Source organism: Passer domesticus, chromosome 3 (genome assembly GCF_036417665.1).
Source record: "Passer domesticus isolate bPasDom1 chromosome 3, bPasDom1.hap1, whole genome shotgun sequence".
Classification (NCBI taxonomy): Eukaryota; Metazoa; Chordata; class Aves; order Passeriformes; family Passeridae; genus Passer; species Passer domesticus.
Window position 1 is genome coordinate 60627032 of NC_087476.1, and position 20065 is coordinate 60647096.

The window sequence follows — 20065 nt, forward strand, 5'->3', positions numbered from 1 at the left end:
AATGTCATGGATGAAAGTCTTGCTATAAGAATGAAATCAGAAAGTCTACAAAAACGATAAAGCTGAAAGCCAGAAAAAGTTACATTGAAATTTTTACCTTTGCTGTAAGAGGCGGGGGGGACAGTACTTGATGAGCAGCTCTTCTTTCTGTTGAGCGTATGGCTCCAGGTCTTCCTCACCATACACTGTTCTTAAGACAAAATTTGTCTTTTTGTTAGAGAGTTTTCAGTGGTATTGATCATGGACATATTAAATTCTAAAATCAGTTCTGTGTTGAAGAAATGATAGGACTTTTTTGTTCATTTTTGGGGTTGGAAATTTTTTCCCTTTTTTTTAATGTTTACACAAGGGAAATGGAGGCATTGTTATAGGAAGTTTGGCCTTATTTTGATGTCTGTAGGTTAAGTTTTTTGAAACACAGAGTTTCTGAAAACACTTTTAGAGCATATCTATCATCACATTTAAAAGTTGTTGCAGTTGTAGATATGCAGCATTTCCTGCAATTTAAGCCCCATGATTTCAAGTCAGGATGCATTAAATTGGTAAATTTTGAAATTTTTTTGGTTTAATGAAAACTTGTGGGAGATGCAGAGGTAGAGTCCATTTCTGCCTAAGCAGCACACAGCTGCTTTAGATGGTAGGACAGTTGTCTCCTGCATTCACTACCTGTATGACAGGTGAAGCCCTGCTCCAATAGCTGACACTGCACTGGGTGGGTACCTGGAGCAGGCACATGCGCTGCCTGTGAGGATTGAAGTGTGACTGTGGGTTTAAAGACAGCTGCATCTGTGAAGGAGACACACTTAATGGTGCAAGGGCAAACTTAATTCCATGAACTCTCAACTTCTGCACTAATAATCTTTCTGAAGCCTCAGGGAGAGCTGGCTCTTTGGTTTTGTTTTGCCTTGCAGAAATATGTTGACAGCCACTGAGTCACTGGTAGATGTCTTCACCTTTAGCTGCACTGCATACAGGGTTGAGATCTAATCTGAAGGAAATCAGGAATAGCAGTGGTGACTTGCCACCCCCCATAAGGACCTACCAGTGCATAGGATGAGAAATGTTTCCTCACCAAGTCTGTCTTCTCCAGCTGTAGAGATCATAGAACACTTTACTGTTCATTCTTTCCCTGAGGTCTTTGGAGGGAGGAGAGAAGAGGCAGCACTGCTAGCTAGGGTGGTTCCCGGTGGATTGTCCCAATAATTTGTCCAGGCACAGTCTCTGCTCTCTCAGTCTAGCCCTATCATATTAAAGGATCTCCATTCCTTCGTCCAGATTCTTGACTTCAGTGTTCACAGTAAGTTCTGAGTATGTCCAAGCCCCTTTCCTCCTCCCAGTGACCACAGCCCCCTCGATTCCAGTGTTGTGTGAGAGACACTGTAGCCCCTGGTGCCCGGATTTATAGCGATATCTGGGCCTCTTCATCCCTCCACCTTTCTGAACTGGAGGATGTTACCTGAGGGAAAGAGGAGTGGCTCACTTGAAGAGAGCATGGAGAAGAGTAGTTATGGCAGGCTGGTGAGAAGGAGGCAAGGAAGGATGCTCTGGCAGTGAGGCTGACTCTCCCAGCACACACAGAAGCTCCACTGCTTGGAGGTCACTAGTCCAAAGGACAGAGACTCTTTGGCCTGTATCCATGTCGCCTCCTGACCTTGTTTCCTCCTCTCCCCTTCAGCTCTTTCTGCCTCACTCTGTCTCCACTGCTTTTTTAACTCATTGTCCCTCTTCCTTTGTCTGGCAAATTCAAGGCGGCTTCCATGCACTTTGGAACTCCTCTGAAGAAGCCTTGCCCTGCCCCTCTTGTGCTCCTGTTCATTCCTCCTGTGCTCCCAGCCTGGTGACATCCAGGTGCTCTCTCTGACAGGGGCACATGCCTTGCCTTTCATGAATGTCCAGTATCACCCTGGGAAATTAAAATTCTCTGCCTCAAAGCATGGTGTTCAAGAGGTATTTTCAAATGTTTTATGTGAGAACATAAACCATGTATTTTTTTGTGACCTCATTCTAAGACATAGCTGAACTATTTCTGCTGAATTTTCCAGAGAATTTCAGCCTCAGGCATACATATGCCCTGGAAAATTTCAGCCTAAATGCTTGAAGTTTGGCAAAGTTTATATGCACCTGAAAGTAGTCTTAATAATGGATAACGTCAGATTGTTTTAGCTGTGTAGCTATCTGCATTGTTTATATTTAGGAGTTGGATGCAGAAAAGAAAATACTATACTCAAAATTAATTAAACTTGAATGTAAGTAAATGTGGTTATTGGAGATGAGACCTAGAAATTATACCCTGAAACAGAAGATGGTAGCAATGAAAAGTGCTGTTTGGCTTCATGGGAATCTAATGGAGGAAGCTCAAGATTCACTTTGAATAAGGATTTATGTTTAAGAAGAAGAATATGACAGGTAATGCACCGAACATTGAAACACAAAAGTAAACATAGGTAAAATGTTGTGGTCTATAGGAGGAAATGTAAGTTTTCCCCTGGGACACTGTAAAAAGGAATCTATAGTTCATCTGCTTGGCCTTTGTGTTTCTAGTTGGAACTGTTGTGAGAGTGCATGATGGCTTAAAAAAACCCAAAATTGAGAATGTTGTTGTGGATCAGGTGATCTGCAGTGGTTGAGGAACCATTGATTTTGAAAAGTATGAAATATAAATAGTAAATTACCCAGGGACATTTAGTGGCAAAAATAGAAACTTCTAATCTGGCTACAGAGCAGGCAAACAATAAAGGGAAAATTGCTGAGTAATACTTACCCAAAATTAGCAGTGAATGTGGAATTTGCTATGGTAGCAAAAAAGGGCAGTCCTGTTCTGAAGTGAATGGAGATGTCCTGTGAGGAGGAGGTTATCATTTCCATCTCCTCAGATGTAGTGTGCCCATATTCAGAATACTTTATTAGTTTTGGGTTACATTTCTGGAAAATTGGTATTGGTGATGGTGGAGACAGCCAGGGAAAAAAAAAAGAGGTTTGATAGATTTTATTTGCAGTAAGGAAAGAATAATAGTTCACTTAGCAGTGACTTCTTAGGAAAGGGCATATTTTGGATAGGAACAAAAAAAGTAGTGTGTACAAACAGCAGTGATGAGAAGAAACAGGGATGGGAGTGGGAAATGTTAGTTATTGTCATAATAACTATTACATCAGAATTTAATAGTCAGAAAGGACATGAAGAAGCTGTATTACATAGGAGGTATTAAAATAAAACCGTTCAGCAGTGCGCTGCAGGAAAACGTGCAAAATGTGCTGCAGGAGGGAATCCTGCTCCTGGTGAGGGAGTGGGCTGCCTGGGTGAATTAATAGGTCTTTTTTTTTGGCGGGGGGAGGAGCAGGAGGGGGGTGTGTGCCACTTTCATGAAGATGAGATTGTGATAGGCTTTTTGAAAGCTTCCGCGCACATTCTTCCATTAATCTAGCCAGAACTCGGGAATCAAAAAATGGATGTCATATTAACAATACAGGGCTGCACTTCACGAAGTGTGGTGTTTTTTCTGGTTCAGTTAGTTCTCAGTAATAAAACATGAGAGTAATACTACACAATGGTTGACACCTGTCCTGAAACTGTTACAGGGCTTGGTAAGTGCTGCCAAAAAGTCTAAAAATAAAACTTCTCTCCCTTACCTCCCTTCCCCCTCCATCAGTTTGGATTTTCTGAGGTCTGTTAAGGAAGCAAATAAACTTTCATGTAAAATGTGTGTTATAACTTGCTTTTTGATCTGGAAACTTATTAGTGTGCACAAAAGCAACAGGAAAGTGCTGAAATGCAGTGTTCTGTATGCACTGCACTTCTTGGAAACTTAATTTTCTTTCCAGTTTCTCTTTTTTTTTTTCTGATGTGAGAGAACAGACATTTTGTCAAGGTTAAGTGACTTGTCCGTTGTTTGTGTCTCTCTTGATATATATCTATGGTTTTATTTTATTTTTTTAACGTTAAGGCCAGTGATGCTAATCAATATGCAGCAATATATTTAATTATTTCTTAAGCTGAAATTTTTTGGGGAGATTTTCTGCTCTCTGTCTGTATAGGTAACAGCCTCAAGTTTAGTACAAAATATTTTTTGAAGTTGTTTTAAATGGAATGGAAGTCCCAAACTTACTATTCAAAACCTCATCTAATTAATCAGAGAACCCAGGGTATGGTACTTTGCCAGTTTGTACATCAAGTCAATATTTGATGTGTAAAGCGTTGAGAAAACACATGTATAATTCGCCCGCAGCGAGCATGACAATTCTGACCTTTTTCTTTGCATGTCTTAAATATTCCTTTGCTTGTGTTTGCCACCAGGGCAGTCCGATGGATCCGATGGTGATGAAGAGGCCGCAGCTGTACGGCATGGGCAATAACCCTCACTCTCAGGCACAGCAGAGCAGCCCCTACCCCGGGCAGTCCTACGGCCCTCCCGGCCCCCAGCGCTATCCCGTGGGAATGCAGGGCCGAGCCCCGGCAGCCATGGGAGGAATGCAGTATCCACAGCAACAGGTTTGTGCAGGATTTTTTCTGGGTTGCTTTGGTTTCCCTCCTCTCTTTTTCTTCCCTTCTGACATTCTGGTAATACAGAGGGGCAAGAGAAAACTGTCAGAAATAAGTATTGCTTGTGCAGAAGGAGGATGAAGGACTGTTTTAAAACTAAAGAAATTATGTTCACAGTGTGAATGTTTTCTGAAATCCCTTACAGTTCAAACAGGATTTAGTTTGTTGCTGGTATCTTTCTGGAGAGAGAGAAATATGTCAAATGCCATGAGTTTGCCTTTTTTTTTCCAGTTGACACCACTTAGTCTTGCATATTTTTTGGTTATTTTCTTTGCTGCTGTTGCTGTTTTGTTCTTGGTTTTTTAGGGTTTTTTTATGTTCTCATTCTCTCTGGCTTACATACACTTAAATGTAAGATGAAAACCTGGAGCTGACATCAGTACATCAAGGCTAGTGTAGTCCAGTGCATACAAAAGTGTTACATATTTATATCAGCTGTTTGTTGTGGTGGTGGTTGGTTTTCTTTTTTCTCCTCATTTTGATAGGAGTCTGTAGCTTTTCTTGTTGGTTTGTGTTTTTTTTTTTTTGTTTTTTTTTTTAACCAACTCTTTAAAGTCAGGATTTTTTAAAATATATCAGAGTGTGTGGAAAGGTAAGGATCTCCTTTTTTATCTACTTGGATTTCACTGCTGATGGACACCTCTTGTGCTTTTTTCTCGCCCTTTTTGAGAAGGTCAGTTGCAATGTGCATACCATGTACTAAGGAAAATACGGCAGTTTTCAAGAGGGAGAAATAAACTGAGGTTATCAAGAAGTTAATGTTTTGCTATTTTTTTTTTTTTAATTAGGGATGTGAGTGTAGGCAGTGAGAGCTCTGCACTGCCTTGTGAGCACAACAGATTGGTAACTTGATCATTAATGGGAAAGAACATTTGTTTTGTGCACCTGACCAGTCACAGATTAGCTTATTTTTATGCCATTTATTGTTAAATATAGAAAATAAAATTTTGGATTCCTGGCAGATAAATGCCTGGCCAATTCTTGTTATTACCCATCCAGTAGGACAAGATTTTAATCAGGCTGTTAAATAATGGTTTCAAATATATTATACTATCATTATCACAGGTCTTAATTTTTATTATTCTTTTCTGTTGTTAAATAGATACTTACTGATAAGTAAGAGATTATTTAGTTTAGAAATGCTAAACTGTATATTTGGTTGCTAGATTCAGGCAGCAAAGCATTTTGTCAGTTGCAAAAGGGAGCTGACATCGAATAAAGGAGGCTTTATTTTTCTCTGTGTATCTGTAACCAAAGTGAAGTTATTAAAACAGATTTTTAATTTAAAAATGAGTTACTCTGTGTTACGCAGAGATGAGTGTGGAATTTTCAGTGCATTTGCTAATTGCTTGGTAATTGTAAATTACCCGTCAGCAGGCAGTGACCTGGCAGGGCCATTGGCTGCCGGCCCCATCCGTCTCCTCGCAGCGCTGCCCTGAGTGGCGGAGCGGCAGCGCCGGCCCAGCACCGCAGCTCTTCGGGGAAAAGGGACAGCATAATTATGACATTGAATTTTTATTGAACGGACATCACCACCTAGGCATGATTTTGTTTTGGACAGCCTCCAAAGCTTCGTGTGTTTGGTTTGTGAACCTCTAATGATCTGAATCCAGTTCTTTTCATATTGCTCATATATTACCACCTTCCTACAAAGGATTAAAATGCAGGAATGCAGGTTTGTAAATTGAATTGCCAACTTACCAGCTGAGTGGTAAGTTGTCTTTGGCACAGGATGCCACAGTTTGATTCCTGGCTGGATTTTTACTCCTGTGACATGAATATTAAATAAGGAGAGCCTAGCTATGCTTGTTAAAACTGTGTAGCACGTACCTACTTTAGATATCATATATATATATAAAATACATAATATTGCCAGAAGTTTCAGAAGATGAATCTCAGCACTTTCTGGAAATTGGACTGCTTTACAGTGTCACATTGAATTTATCAAAAGCTCAAGGCACTTCCAAAAACTTGATTGGTTAAAAAATACTGGGCCTTAAACACATACCGTGCTCAGATTTAAGTATTGTGCAGAGATAGCACTGAGTAGATGGATTATGAGGGTGGAAGTGCCACACTGTAGGAAGGGTGGGAAGCATCAATGGGAGAGATTGTTCTTATTTTAAGTTATAGTTTGCTGTTGCTCAAAGATAGCTGAGGGTGTCAGTTCTGTTTCCTTGGATGAAACAAGAAGGCTTTTTGTTAAACTGTGAAGATTTTTGAATTTTGAAGAAGACCTTGAAATGTTAAGTCTGGCTCTTCGTCAGCAAGTGTTGTGGCTTGAGGTTAGAACTATGGGACTTGACAGATTTTAACTTGCAGGCTCTGCTGCAGGATGCTGCAAATGAAGAAATAAAGATGAAAAACAGCACCCTAAAGATTGAGCTAAAATTAGTGAAAGTGGTAGAATATAAGATAATTGCCTAGATGTAGTTAGCTGGTCTGTGTCATATTGCAGCAGAGAATAGTGTGTTCCAGCCTGCAGCCCAGAGGTGGAAGAGCTCTCTCAGGAAGGGAGGCCTCTGGCATAAGCAGTAAAAGATTAAAGGGGATAAAAAATATGAAATGGTATCAGGTGCAGTCAGCCTACATATCTGCAGCATGGGTGTCAAGCACAGCCTTCTAACCAGTTTTAAAAGGGGTATCTATGAAGTGCTGCAGTCGTTCTCTTACAACTGCTGTTTGGTCTAGGCATGCTTGACACCAAACATGAAGGTGCAAATAAAGCCCCAGATTATCTTCAAATTCCATGTGGAAACTGCAGGATGTTGAAGTGACAATGGAAGGCATAGAACATGTTCTGCAAAGGACTGAAGAGAGAAAGCAGATCCCTTAAGTGTTTTGAACTCCTCTCTGATGAGTTACTGATGATGGGCCCCAGCACAACACGCTGAGCTTTACGGAAGGGGCACAATTTGAAATCCAGGCAATTTCTTTACACTAATATAGCTAAAGTGGTCTAGATAAATAAATGGCCATATAGGAAAGGCAGGTTGATTGTAAATAAAGTAATGGTAGCCTGAGATTTTCTCTTTCTTTTCTGACAGTTAGCAACAGAGATACAGATTTGTTATGTGAAGATGGGTGATAGCCTCATGGGACAAAGTGCTAAGTAGTTTGAAGAGTGCTGCAGCATTTTGTAAGATTTTGAGGGCATGTCCAGTTAACTCAGCGTGAGTCAAATAAATATATAAAGCCTCTGGACTGATTGGACACCTATATAAAAGGGGGAAGGTATGAGAAAGGAAGGTGATAAAAAAGTCATATGCTTAATTTATAGGATTGCAGAATTGTCAGGATGCATTATAATTACTTAGAAAGAGATTTTTATATTGTTAGGAAACTTGGGATTTTGTTTCTTTCCCATTCACTATCAGTGGGAGAGGGGGGAAGAAGGCCAGTGAAAGCTGGGGGCAAGACCTGTACTGATGGTGTCAGTCTTCATGAATGGAACACAAGTTGCAACAAGGTTTTAAAATGCTGTTCTTGCCTGTAAGTCTTAATACTGCTATCTTATAATCTTATGAACTCTCTATCCTGGTTTGCATGGGGTGAATGTAATATTTGGATTATTAGCACTCCTTACCCAGGGAATGTATGTAAAACCAGAATGCAGAAAAATATTCTCTCAGATTTAACTTTCAGGTTCTAATATCTTAGATATCACTTGGAATTACAAAGAGATGATGCCAAAACTGGAAATCCTAATATGCAGGGATAGCTAGCACCTGAAAACTTCAGGCTTGATTTTGCAATACATTTCACTATGAGTAAAATACTATCTGAGTAATAAGTATAATGATTATAAAGACAATAATTTGCTTTTCATTTAACTTCTTTTTTGCCTCATACCCTTTTTGGACCTCAGTCAAGCAAGTGATGATGCCACGATTGGTTCCTTCTGCCTTTCGTTTGATTGCCTGCTCAAAGAGCTTTAGTGCTGTTTGCTGCAGGAAAACCTTCTGCTGCTTTGTAAAGACATTTTTGCTAAAAATAAAAAAACCTCAGAATATTGGTCAAAATAAGGGGCTTTTTTCTCCCCAGTGGTGTTGCTTTTTCATGATAATAGCATGCAGTATTTTATTTTGTGATGAATTTCATGACGTTTAAAAATCATATACTTGAAATATTCACTTACAGGTTTTGAAATTTTTCATCAAAGTTTGAAGGCTTGGATTTATGAATATGTTTGAAAGAATTGAATGGTGTGATATGCCTGTTTAATCAGATGATCATTGCCTAATTGATTTTTTTCAGTGTGCATTAAAATTCCTTGTGTACTTGATGGACTGGAACAACAACTTATTGTGTAAATAGGATCATGTTGCTATAATGCATAGTAAATTCTTTATGAAAGATATTTGCATGGATATGTACAACAGCCATTCCTAATAGCTATTTAAAATGGAACATTTCAGTACTGATCAGGCAGTTGCCTTAGTGCCTTGAGCCAGCTTGCAGCAAGACAAGTTATGAGGTCTGAGCCTCAGTCTATTCTTTCTCCTTTTTTGTTAGAGAAATTCTCTGAGATGAAAGGGTGCTAATCACTTGACCCTTTAACTTTTTTTTATATTCTTGATTTGCAGAATTCAAAACCAAATGTTATCAGTGTCTTCACTGTTTTAAGAATGGAACTGTAGATATTCAGAGAAGTACTAATTCCATTTACCCCTTTTTTTGATATACTATTATTTTGAGGTGTAAGGAAAATGTAAGGAAAATATGCCTGTTGTTGTCTCATATGGCAAGTTTCAATGCGGAGTAACTTTTTTTTTTTTTTTAATGGGAGAAAAAGTTGTAAAGCCTCTAGGAATATGTAGCAAGCATTTATTGTAATGGAAACTGCAAGTAAACCAGGACTATAGGAGCAGCAGCATGATTACATCATTTAGGAAAGGGTTTACAGTGCCCCTATTGGGTAATGTCCCAGGTTGGAAATGTCGAGTTTACGCCAAAGAAATCAGTTGGCTCTTGCCTTGGCAGATAGAGTTTTAAAACTAGCAAACACACGTGTTTACTGCTGGTTGGCTGGTTGTGTGAGTTACTTTCTGAAGTCATTTTAATTCTAAAAGATTGAAGTCTGACAAGAAAGTGAGGCTTACTGTCATGTTTTGCTCTGAACCATTAACTTAAAATGCTGTGTATACATACAACAAGTACTGGTCAAGTGATTACCTTTTTGGTCCTCTGTGTGTATAATTGCTCTCAGCACCTAGATGATACTAAATGTGTTGCAGTTTTTGCTCCTATGTAGGTGTTAGCACAACTGATGTTAGTCTCGTTAAAGAGAGCAGACACAGAAAATAAGCACCATTTTCAGTTCTTGTGCTATTTATTTTGCAAGAACAGAGAATGAATCAATGTGATAGAATCTCAAAAACAACCAGCAGAGGACAAAATAGTGAGATGTGTTGCTTTTTCTTAAAGATTAATAGATACATTTGATGCACATACATAAGAAGGGAGTGTGAAGCTTTGATCAGCATGTACTTCAGAAGTATGTTTTTCCAGATTTTTGTTTGATTTACTTTTGGGGTTTAGGGGGCATTTGTTTTTCTTTTGGTTTTGGTGTGGCTTTTGTGGCACGTGTGTGTATTCTATTTGGGTTTTTGTTTGCTTGTTTCATTTACTTTGGATTGCTTTTTTCACTGGGCATTTATTTGGAGCTGTCACTAGCAGATTATGGATCTACTTTGTTATTATTTTTCCCAACTTCCTGTTCTGTAAAAAACAGAAATACTTTTAATTAAAATAATTCCTCAGTAACATTTTGCTTGAATGATAGATGTACTGTCCTGTTGAACTTCTATAAACCTCTAGAAAAAAAATCAGTGAAGTAAGTAGAACTGCTGCTTCCTGGAGAATGTAATGTTTGAACCAGAAAAAGGGACAAGAAGTCATAGCTAGTTGCCTTTTATGTAAGGCTATCTTTAAGAATGGGTCTTTTGATAGTCAAGTGCTAATAATTGCCAAGAAAAGTTGTTACTCTTTGTCATGTAAAGAAATGAGATTTTTAAATTTCAGATTTAGGAAAATGCTAAGTACTGTGCTTGTGCAGACTGTAGGAAAATGTTTAGCATTGTTCTTTCTTTTGGGTATACTAAGCCTCATTGACTAAATTGAAAAAAAAGGCTGCTACTTTAGTTCATGGCAGGATAAGGCTTTATGTTGTATTGTCTCCTTTAGAATTACCCCTTCTATTGAGTGTAATTCACTCCATAGAGGGAGGTGAGCACAGATTACAGATAATCACAGAATCAAATTCAACATAAGTTTGTGATCCTTATGATAGTTTAGCTCTTCATCTTAATGCTGGTCATCTGAGATTGTTTACCTAAGAAAATCCCTTAAGTAACGGAATTGCATTATTATGGTAAATAGAAACATTTCAGTAGCTTCTATCATTCTTTGAAACAGTGCAGAATAAAATGCAGGTTGAAAAGGAAAAAGACCTGATCTTTCCGCTGGTGAGAGATGGTTCGGAAATGAGACTGGGTCAACATTTTTATTTGTTGAATTACCATGTAATGATGTTCAGTAAATGCTAATTTTTACATCCAAACTGGAGTAAGAGGCAGACAACATTTGTACAGAAAGTGTGTAAGAATGATCAATGTATTATGACAAATGAAATGTATTTTTGTTACTGCTAAACGATTGTCATTTAGCTGGAATATTTAATAGCTGTAATCACATTTGTTGTTCTGCTTGGAAGTGGGGACATTAGACAGGAAAACATGCAAGCCCTCTGTGTTGGTGTTCTGAAAAGGCTGTTTAAAGAAGCAGCAGTTATTTTGTTATTGGGAGCTTGATTTGCTAGCAGAATTAGCTGTCACTGCACTGGAGTTAGGTAGGAAATGGATTTGGTGATCAGGAGTGGAGAACAGAGAGCTGTTTGCTGCTTCACTAGGAAGGTACGAAATCACTTACTTATGAACAGCTCATTTTACATGGCAGCAGGAGACATGAGTTTATTTACATTTGAAGTAAAATAAGCATCTTGCTTTAAGAAAAGACTGCTGCATTACTCTGTTCAACAGCTGCCCTATAGTGATTGTGCCAGGAGGGTTTTAAAGTGTAGGTAAGGAATAATTGACTGTTACTCTTAATATTATAATCATAGTAGTTTTTTGTTAATAATATTAATCAAAGAATAATTGACACTCAAATGGTTGAAATGATGTCCCAGCCCATCATGCACATATACAGTATGATTTTTTAACCGTACTGTAACTGTATTTCCCAATATTCCTGAGGGAACTCAGATTGTTTTTTTCTATTTTTTTAAAATCATGATATAGGTTTCTCAGAAGATGCTATCATTTGTCTGTAAATTTGGACTTGCTCAAAGGAAGCAAGGAATGCAATAGAGCATGCTTTTTTGAAAATAGGGAGTGTGTTTCCCACAGCTGAAAGCAGGGCTGAAGATAAGGGGAAATCAGTGGGAAACTTGCTGTGATTTCATTGGAACTACAGTTTCACTTTGGGGCCATGTTGCTGGGGTTGGGTGACTTGGCTTTAGTTGATATCAGGGTGGGCAGAATTAATCCACTAATTCAATTGAAGAGACTTTCAGAATGAGACAGGTCAGTACCCTCCACTTCGATCACCCTGGGACAGAGTCAGGTCATTTTCTTCTTCAAACTATAGGTCTTTCAAAAAATGTCTGATGTTTTAGTAGTTCAAGATTAGACTCCTATTGCTAGCAGCAACTTTTATTTTTTTATAGACTAAGATTTATATTAGATTTAGCTTCAGCAAAACTTGTGCAAAAATTACAGTGGGAGAGTTAGTACTGCAAAAAAGCAAAAAGTATTTTCCATACCTTTTTTATCTAGTCAGTCTTAAATGACATGGGTTCTATGCAGTACAATTCAAGCTTGCTCAGCAGCTTGCTTTAGTTTTGTATGTTTTATCATCTAGAATGTTAAGACTTTTTGTGGGAGTAGATGAGTTATGAAATCTTAAAAAAAAATCTTAAATATGTTTGAGACTATTTTAATTTCTCTGTAGATAATTTTTTCTAATACTCATGTTTGTTTATATATTGCATTGCTCCTTATAACCATTCTAGCTGCGCACATCTAAAAATCCTAATGTAAATACTTTAAGCTTTTGGTGTTCGTTTGTTTTTCAAGACGGATGAAAGAAAGATTTAAGAACTTAAGGAATAACTCAAATCTACAGTTCATGCAATCTCTGTAGGCTTTTATTCTTCTGCTACCTTGGGTGACCCCATTTCTGGGTACTTCTGCTACTTGTTCATTGCTTTGCCTGAAATAGAAAAAAAGTGTTAAATGCTTGCATCCTTGCTGATAGCGTATTTCATCTCTGAATCTTATAAAGTCTTTTGGGGGTGTGGAAGAGTACCAAGGAGAAAATCAGTGTCTGCTTTATTTCTTTGCGCACTCCATTTTTTCCCCTCTTGTTCTGAATATTGTTTCTTAGTAATGGTTTTTGCATTTGAGTGTAAGAGCAAGACACATGCAGGTAATAAACAGTTCAGCGACTGGGCATTATTAGAAATCATATTTGAATCTTATATCCAAATAGACCTTTAGGAAAGTAAGTGGATTTAGTTTTGGTAAATTACTCTTGCTTTTTCATTTCTTTCACAGAACAGTGATGAAGAGTTTCTGCATATTTCTTGGCATACTGTAATATAACTTGTCTTTTGAGACAAGAATCCAATCAAAATAAAGAAGGTTTATATAGCCACTTAGGGAAGATGTTGTTTTAATTATTTAAGAAGTAACATTAGTTATCTGGAGTCTATATCCATGAGTGTTCTAGAGGCCATGTTGGCAAGGATGTGCTTTACAGGACAAGACTAGTGGAGCCACCTTGTTCTTCCCACAGGATTGTCTCTGTTTTGTGCTCAGCGAGTGGTGCTTAATAGAAACCAGCACCTAAGGGTCTGTGCAGGGGCAAAGCAAGCAGGGCTGCTCAGCAAGGACCTCTGCTTGAAGCTGCTCCTGTCCCTCCTCAGGAACTCCACTGCTTGCCTCTGCTGTCTCTGTTAACTTTCCGAGCTGGCAGCTCTGAAATTGGCATGTGTTTTGACTCTTCTGCTGTACTGGAGAATGTTTTAAAGGATAGATGCAAATTGACTGGTTTGTGTTTTTCGTTGGTTTCATTTTATTGCTGGTTGGCAAAACTGAGGAAAATCAGAGGCCAAGATATCTCCCTGCAGGTTTGGGAAGTGTGTACCTAATAGATTTATAGCCGTTTTATGCTTGGAAGGTTATTCTAGGGAGGAAACTATTATTTCTAAAATCAACCTTAAGTCCTGCAGAAAATTATACTTTAGACCTCATGTTCACAAAAAATCCTACCTGATGTTGGAGAGCAGGCGGGTGGGTTTCAGTCCTCTGAGGTGATGCAGTGAGAAATTCCATGTATCCTTCTCAAACTGAAGATTGTTTTATGACCTGAGTAAATTTGCAGTCTTGTAGCAAGTTGTGAAGAGTAGATTCAGTAAATGCCAAGATTGTGTGGGGTATTTGGCCTTTTCTGCTTTGATTTTATACATCACAGGAAAAACAATGTTTTTTAATATTCCTTTAGGCTTATAATACCAGGGTTACAAGAGAAGTATCACCACAAAAAGTAACTGAAGAATATCCAGTAAAAGATCAGATATTCTTCGGGTGTATTAGGTGTAGGCTTTTCTTTCTTCTTTCTCTCTTGTGTTCTGTCATCCCATTTTTGTCTTTCACATGTAGAACTGACTAAAAATACACTCCTATTCTTGGCATGCATTAATATCTTGTAAAGCAGAATAAAATTTTGACAAAATACCAGAACCCTGTGTATGTGTGAGTTGCTGTGTCTTTACTGGAGTTGCTTTAGACCTGCTTGCAGGAACTTAGAAACTTCAGCTTTCTGCGTGTCTGGTTAAAAAAGGAAAAACAAACAAACAAACAAACAACAACAAAAAAAAACACCCCCCCCCCAACAAAACAAACAAACAAACAAAAAAAGAGTTAACCTGGTTGTAAGACTGCTGTTTGTAGGAATGTGTAAAGATCTAAATTGCGTGTTGTGTTGTGCTTAGTGGAGAAAACATGTTTTTACTTGAAAAGTACTTTTTATACATGGACCTGATGTTATGTATTGCACTTCAGACACAGGCAGGAATGGCTGTGTCCTGAATTATTTCAGGTAAAAAACTTAAGTCATCTCAGTATTTTAATAAATTTTGCTAAAAGAAAGGAGAGCACACTTTGGCATTTGGTGTAGATCTTGTAGTAATGAAATGCTGCAAATGATAGGGTTTCTTATTGCATTGTGGTTTTGTTGGGTACTTTTTTACTGTCTTAGAGATGTGACATTTCTATTTGCAAAAACAAATGGTAATTTCTCTGAAATAGGTGGGTGCAAATTGTTAAGTGATAGTTTGGTAAAGGCATGGAAGGGAGCCTGGGACTGGTAGAAATGCAGGATTGTCAGTGCTAGCACTGATTGTACAAGGAGTGATCATCCGCTTCCTGCATGTCAATAAAAATGCAGGAGAGCACCTTTCTTGACACAGAGGTTGCTGAAACATCAGTGCTGTCTTTTTTTGTAATACTCCTGTGGATGTTTTTGCACAAAGTGGTATCTGTCAGAGCTTGAAATATTCTTGCACAGTTTCCTTTGAACAGGTAGCACAGGACAAGTTCTAGCACATAGCTGCTTGACATGAGGCCGCCTACCGCAGGGAAGGAATGCCTTGCTTACATACGTCTGAGCTGATGTGCTGAGAACTTTGCCAGTCATTTTGCCAGTTACATACTGGGCTGTAAATAATTACTGAACTTCCATTTTGAATCACAGAAATTTTTCCCCCCCTCTTCTTTTCCTCCCCCTTTAAAATAAAACCATAGCAGTGGGAAATACTGGGAATGCCTGAACACTTTGTGATTACCCTGGAGATGTTTTTACAATGAATGCAACATAAATCTGCACATCTTTATTGCTATGCCATCTTAATTTTTGAAATGCAGTATTGTTGTCCTTTTGTTGCTTTCACTAGTACTGTTCATCTAATAACCACCTGGTGTGGGGTGTGTGAAATTACAATAGAAAACAAATATTCTGAATGGTTCACCTAAAAGATGCAATAAAAATACGAAGACTTAATATTTTCCTGAAAAAGAGATGCCTTTTCTTGTTATTTTAATATACTTGACAAAAGATTGCAGGTGAAATTTGAACAGTGGTTGAAAACAACAGTCTTGTTTTTGCGCCCTTGCTGGAGTTCTTAATCTATGCTGTTAACATCTTGGTTTGGAAATTGAGATACTCAGATATCAGGTTTTGATATGTTGTGAAAATCCCAATTGTGTTCAAAAAAGGTAGAATGAATTGGGCAGTAGAACTCCTTGAAAGGATGTGAATTCATTCTTGTCCCATAATTTTTCCTGTGGTTGAAGTCAGTGTAAGTGCTTATTGGAGCAAGCAATATACAGCAGTGTATTTGTGTGCAGTTGCCTTGAGGGATTTTTCTCGTCTTTTTTTTGTCCTTAAGATTCCCTGTCTTGTGGCAACTTTCTCTGTTTAGTTGAAGGTGAAATGAGCCTTGCAAACATATTTGTCAGCTGAGGCAGAGGTGTACATGTTTGTCCATATTGCTACGTTAATACTGGTTGTTACACTATATTTACTCTTGGAAAATTAAGTGAGTAATGAAAGCCTGAAACCTCATTCTGAACAAAGGTGTTATGGATGCTTGGTCAGTCTTCTGCTGGCTCTCCCTACTGGGTGAGGAAACGGAATTGCTGGGGGGGGGTCTCCCTGTTTGTTCAGGGAGGCCACCACTAGCCATTAGCTCTGCCACTGGCTTACATGATTTTTAGTGAAATTTGCCTAAGGTTGTGCTATTCATGCCAGTTTTGCACTTTCCGCTGCACTTTCCACTGGAGGCATGGAAGGCTTCCCATTTGGGCAGGGGGAGCAAGGTTACCAGCCCTTCCTGTGGCAGCCTGTCCCTTCAAGGAGCTGTTTAGTAGGAAACTGCAGTGGCTATGAGCTGATCTGTCTCAAAGGCCTCCCCTTCTGCTTGTGAGACAGTCAAGGTAAAAGTAGTGACAGTAGGGCTGTGGAAAAGTCTGGACATGTATCATGGTTTTGTGGACAGCAGTGATCAAGCAACTAAAGATGACAGGAGGGGCACCCCCCTCCCCCTCATCCCCATTTAATTGCCTATACTCTAATGCTGGCAGCCAGGATAATAAACAAGAGAAGCTGAATTTCTCATTTACAATTACAAATTTTGTCTGCTTGGTATTACTTGAAGTCCAGTGGAAAGGTTCACAGGACTGGAATTTTAAAATAAATGGTTATAACGTATTTAGAGAGAACTGAGTGGGTAGAAGGGGAAGGAAAGTAGTACTCTATATCAAGAGTGATATTATGTATTTCTGAGTAACTCAAAAGCAAATTATATTAAATGCTTGTGAGTTATTGTCCTGGCAGACAAGGCAGGAGATGATGGTACCTGCTAGGTACCACTGAAATGAAGTAAAAGCAAGATGACCTGTCCCTCAAGAATGTTGCACTGAGAAGGGGGATTGAACACCAAGCACTGAAACCCTTAGGAACTTCTGTTAAAACCTGTGCATGTAATTGCAGGCAGTGGTTTGTCTGGAAAAACATTGTATTTGGCGCTGAGGAATTCAAAAGCAGATGAAGGAGAACTAGTCACAGAAGTAAATCAGTGGTTTTTTAGTTGAAAGGACCATAGCTTGATTTAATTAAGTTGTATGCAGAAAGAATTGAGCTCAAATAAGCAACAGTATAAAATCCATGAACATGGATGTGTATCCATTGATAGATATATTGTGTACATACACACACACATCTGTTGCTTTCAGAGGGACAGCAGCACAAAAGACAGGAATGGCCATGAACTGAATCAGTTGGAGGGATTTTTTTTTTCCTGTAGATGATGCTTGGAATGCCTTGAAGGTTTTTTTGCTAAACAAATAACTGAATAAAAAGTTAATGCTGTCCTGCTGTTCTTGTTTCCAGCATCCATCAGAATTTTATAACTAGAAGCTTCACTTCTCTAAGCAATTTCTTGTTTTGTTTATAAAGAATATTTTGAATGTGGATCAAGTTTATTTTTATGTGGTTTCTTTAAGTAATGAAGACCTGTTTTAAAAGGAGTAAAATTCCTTCAACTATAAATGAGGACTAATTATGAATTTTAAAAAAATGATCTGGTAAGAAAAAAATGTTCTGTTTGCCATTTTTATAATGTAATAAGCATGTTAAACTTAAGCACTGAATAAATATTTGTTTAAGCACCTAATTGCTTAAATAAGTGCATGAGGACATTAAATACATTTTTATGGTTAGCAAAAAGACTTGCCAAGCATAGTGGGAAAGCTAGAGCTACTAATAAACTGAAACAGAATAGTTACCAATCAGTGAGACTAAACTTTCCTTTAAAATTATTTTTAAAAAAAATGCAACACAGGATGAAAATATACTACTCACACCACATTTCTCTGTTGCCAATTTAAATGAAGATAAGACCAGACTTAGAGGGAATACTTTGATTTTAATAAATCCATTGTGATCTATGGACTATAATGCAGTTCTCACTTACGGGATATCACTTTCTTCTGGAAACACAGTGACAAAGAAAGCTTTGAAGGTCATGGTAGATAATCAGTTGAGTGCAAGTTCTTTGTGCAGTCCTGCAGTTTAAAAGCATTAATATGATATTTGGCTGGGTAAAAGAAAGTGATGCTGGCAAACTGAATCTGGGTTTTGGTCCCTCAAAATGGCTGATAGAGATGGTGCTCAGATACAGAGTTGGGATGGCTGAAGTGAACTGGAGAAGTGTGATTGATAGTAAAAATTCCAAAGAACTGAATAACCTTTTAGGTTAAAAGGAAGTGATTCGGTTTTCTTGGCCTCAACTTGTGTATAACTGAATACACAAGAACAGAAGCTTTAAAGAATTTTTCAGTCCAGCACAGAGGTATGTATGGGCTATACTTTCACAGGGAAGGCCCATTGGCTGGAGGACTATGGCCATGTGCAAATGTTTTATAAGGCTTACTGTGCACTTCAGGTAACTCAAAAACTCAAAATAACCCCAAGAGGTCTGAAAATTAACATGGTGTTTAAAGTATTGAGTGACATGAATGTGAAATCACTTTCCTTCTGCCATATTGCAATCAGAGCATTTGTTTTTCTTTCTGTAGTGAATCATATGTTCCAACAGTGTGGTCAGTTTATTAAACCCGCACCACATTGTTATGCCTTCAGAAACCAGAAACTTAAATTACTAAAAAAAAATATGTTCTCTGGTTCCTAATTTTGTAAAAGTGAGTGCTTTTTGTGGAGGTGGGTTCTCTGGGTCCAAGATGTTTGCCATCAGGCAAGTAACTTAAAATGCATATAGAAGGTGTGAAAACACCTTCTGGAGATGGAAGGTATTCTTACTTCTTCTGAAATACCACATGTAAACTGTAAGAGTTCAGAAGACACAGAAATGGTATTTTGTGTCTCACTTGGTATCGTGGGCAGAATTGCACCTGCATCCTGCAGAAAAGAAACCTTATTTTGAGAGGGCAGCAAGCTGGCATGCCAGCCCGTGGGCTGCTGTGGTCTCCACAGCAGGGGCAAGTTCGGCTGCGAGAAGGGCTGACCCACCATAGCTGATGTGGAGGACTTCTGGCCAGGACACTCACTGAAGGGGACACACTAAAGTTTATCTCCTGAATTTGACTTAGTTCAGCTCTGTAAAGCCCATTTAAACAGTGGAGGTCTTTTTCCTTTTAGCTGCTTATTTATATACCACTGAAGCTTACTGAGAGTTTCTCCGAGGAAGGGACGTCAGGTGTGGACTTTGCATTTTTTAATGTTGGTTAGCCAACATCTTGATCATCACAGCCTCATGGAATCAAAAACATACAAATATTACAAGTTTCCTTGTGAAAATGTGTGCAAGAGTACCCATACTAAGCACACTGCTGTGTATCTGTTCTTGTCTGCCTTGGCATGCTTTGGGTGTAAGGATCTTAATATGGATTGATTAACACTTTACTTGCCAAAATTGACCACAAGGCAGCAAATTTAACACATTTATAAAACTATACAGTAGATTAAACTGGGGCTTAATCATATCAATTTAGTCTGGCTCTATTAATAGCTAAGTAATGGCTTTATATTTTTAAAATACCTAATTGTGTTACAATACATTCAGGTTACTTTTCAACCTCTCATTCTTCTAGAGAATGAACAGTTATTGATAATTTTTATGTAAAATAGAAATCTTTAGACAATTTGGGGTTATTTTGGAGAAGAAATTAAACTTAAGACTCTATTTATTAGAATTTTACATGTAAGTTTTGCATTTAGTAGTCCAGTTTTCTTTCAGATTTTGGTAAACCTAATAAAAATGTAACTGTAGTTATATATTTATGATAATTTTAGTTGTATGTGCTTTTAGGAATGCATGTATATTACATACTAATGAGCAAATGAGATAGCACTTTAGAATTGGAATATAGAAAGAATCCTAGTAAT

General features: G+C 38.1%; 1 protein-coding gene across 4 annotated transcripts in view; it reads left to right on the forward strand.

Moving 5' to 3' along the window:
• The window catches only part of ARID1B (AT-rich interaction domain 1B), a 323681-nt gene that overhangs the window by 27822 nt on the left and 275794 nt on the right, over positions 1-20065 (forward strand). For all 4 annotated transcript variants that reach the window (XM_064413401.1, XM_064413402.1, XM_064413404.1 and 1 more), the window contains exon 2: positions 4292-4486. In XM_064413401.1, coding sequence (XP_064269471.1) covers positions 4292-4486 — 195 coding nt within the window. The remainder of the gene's footprint in view (positions 1-4291; positions 4487-20065) is intronic.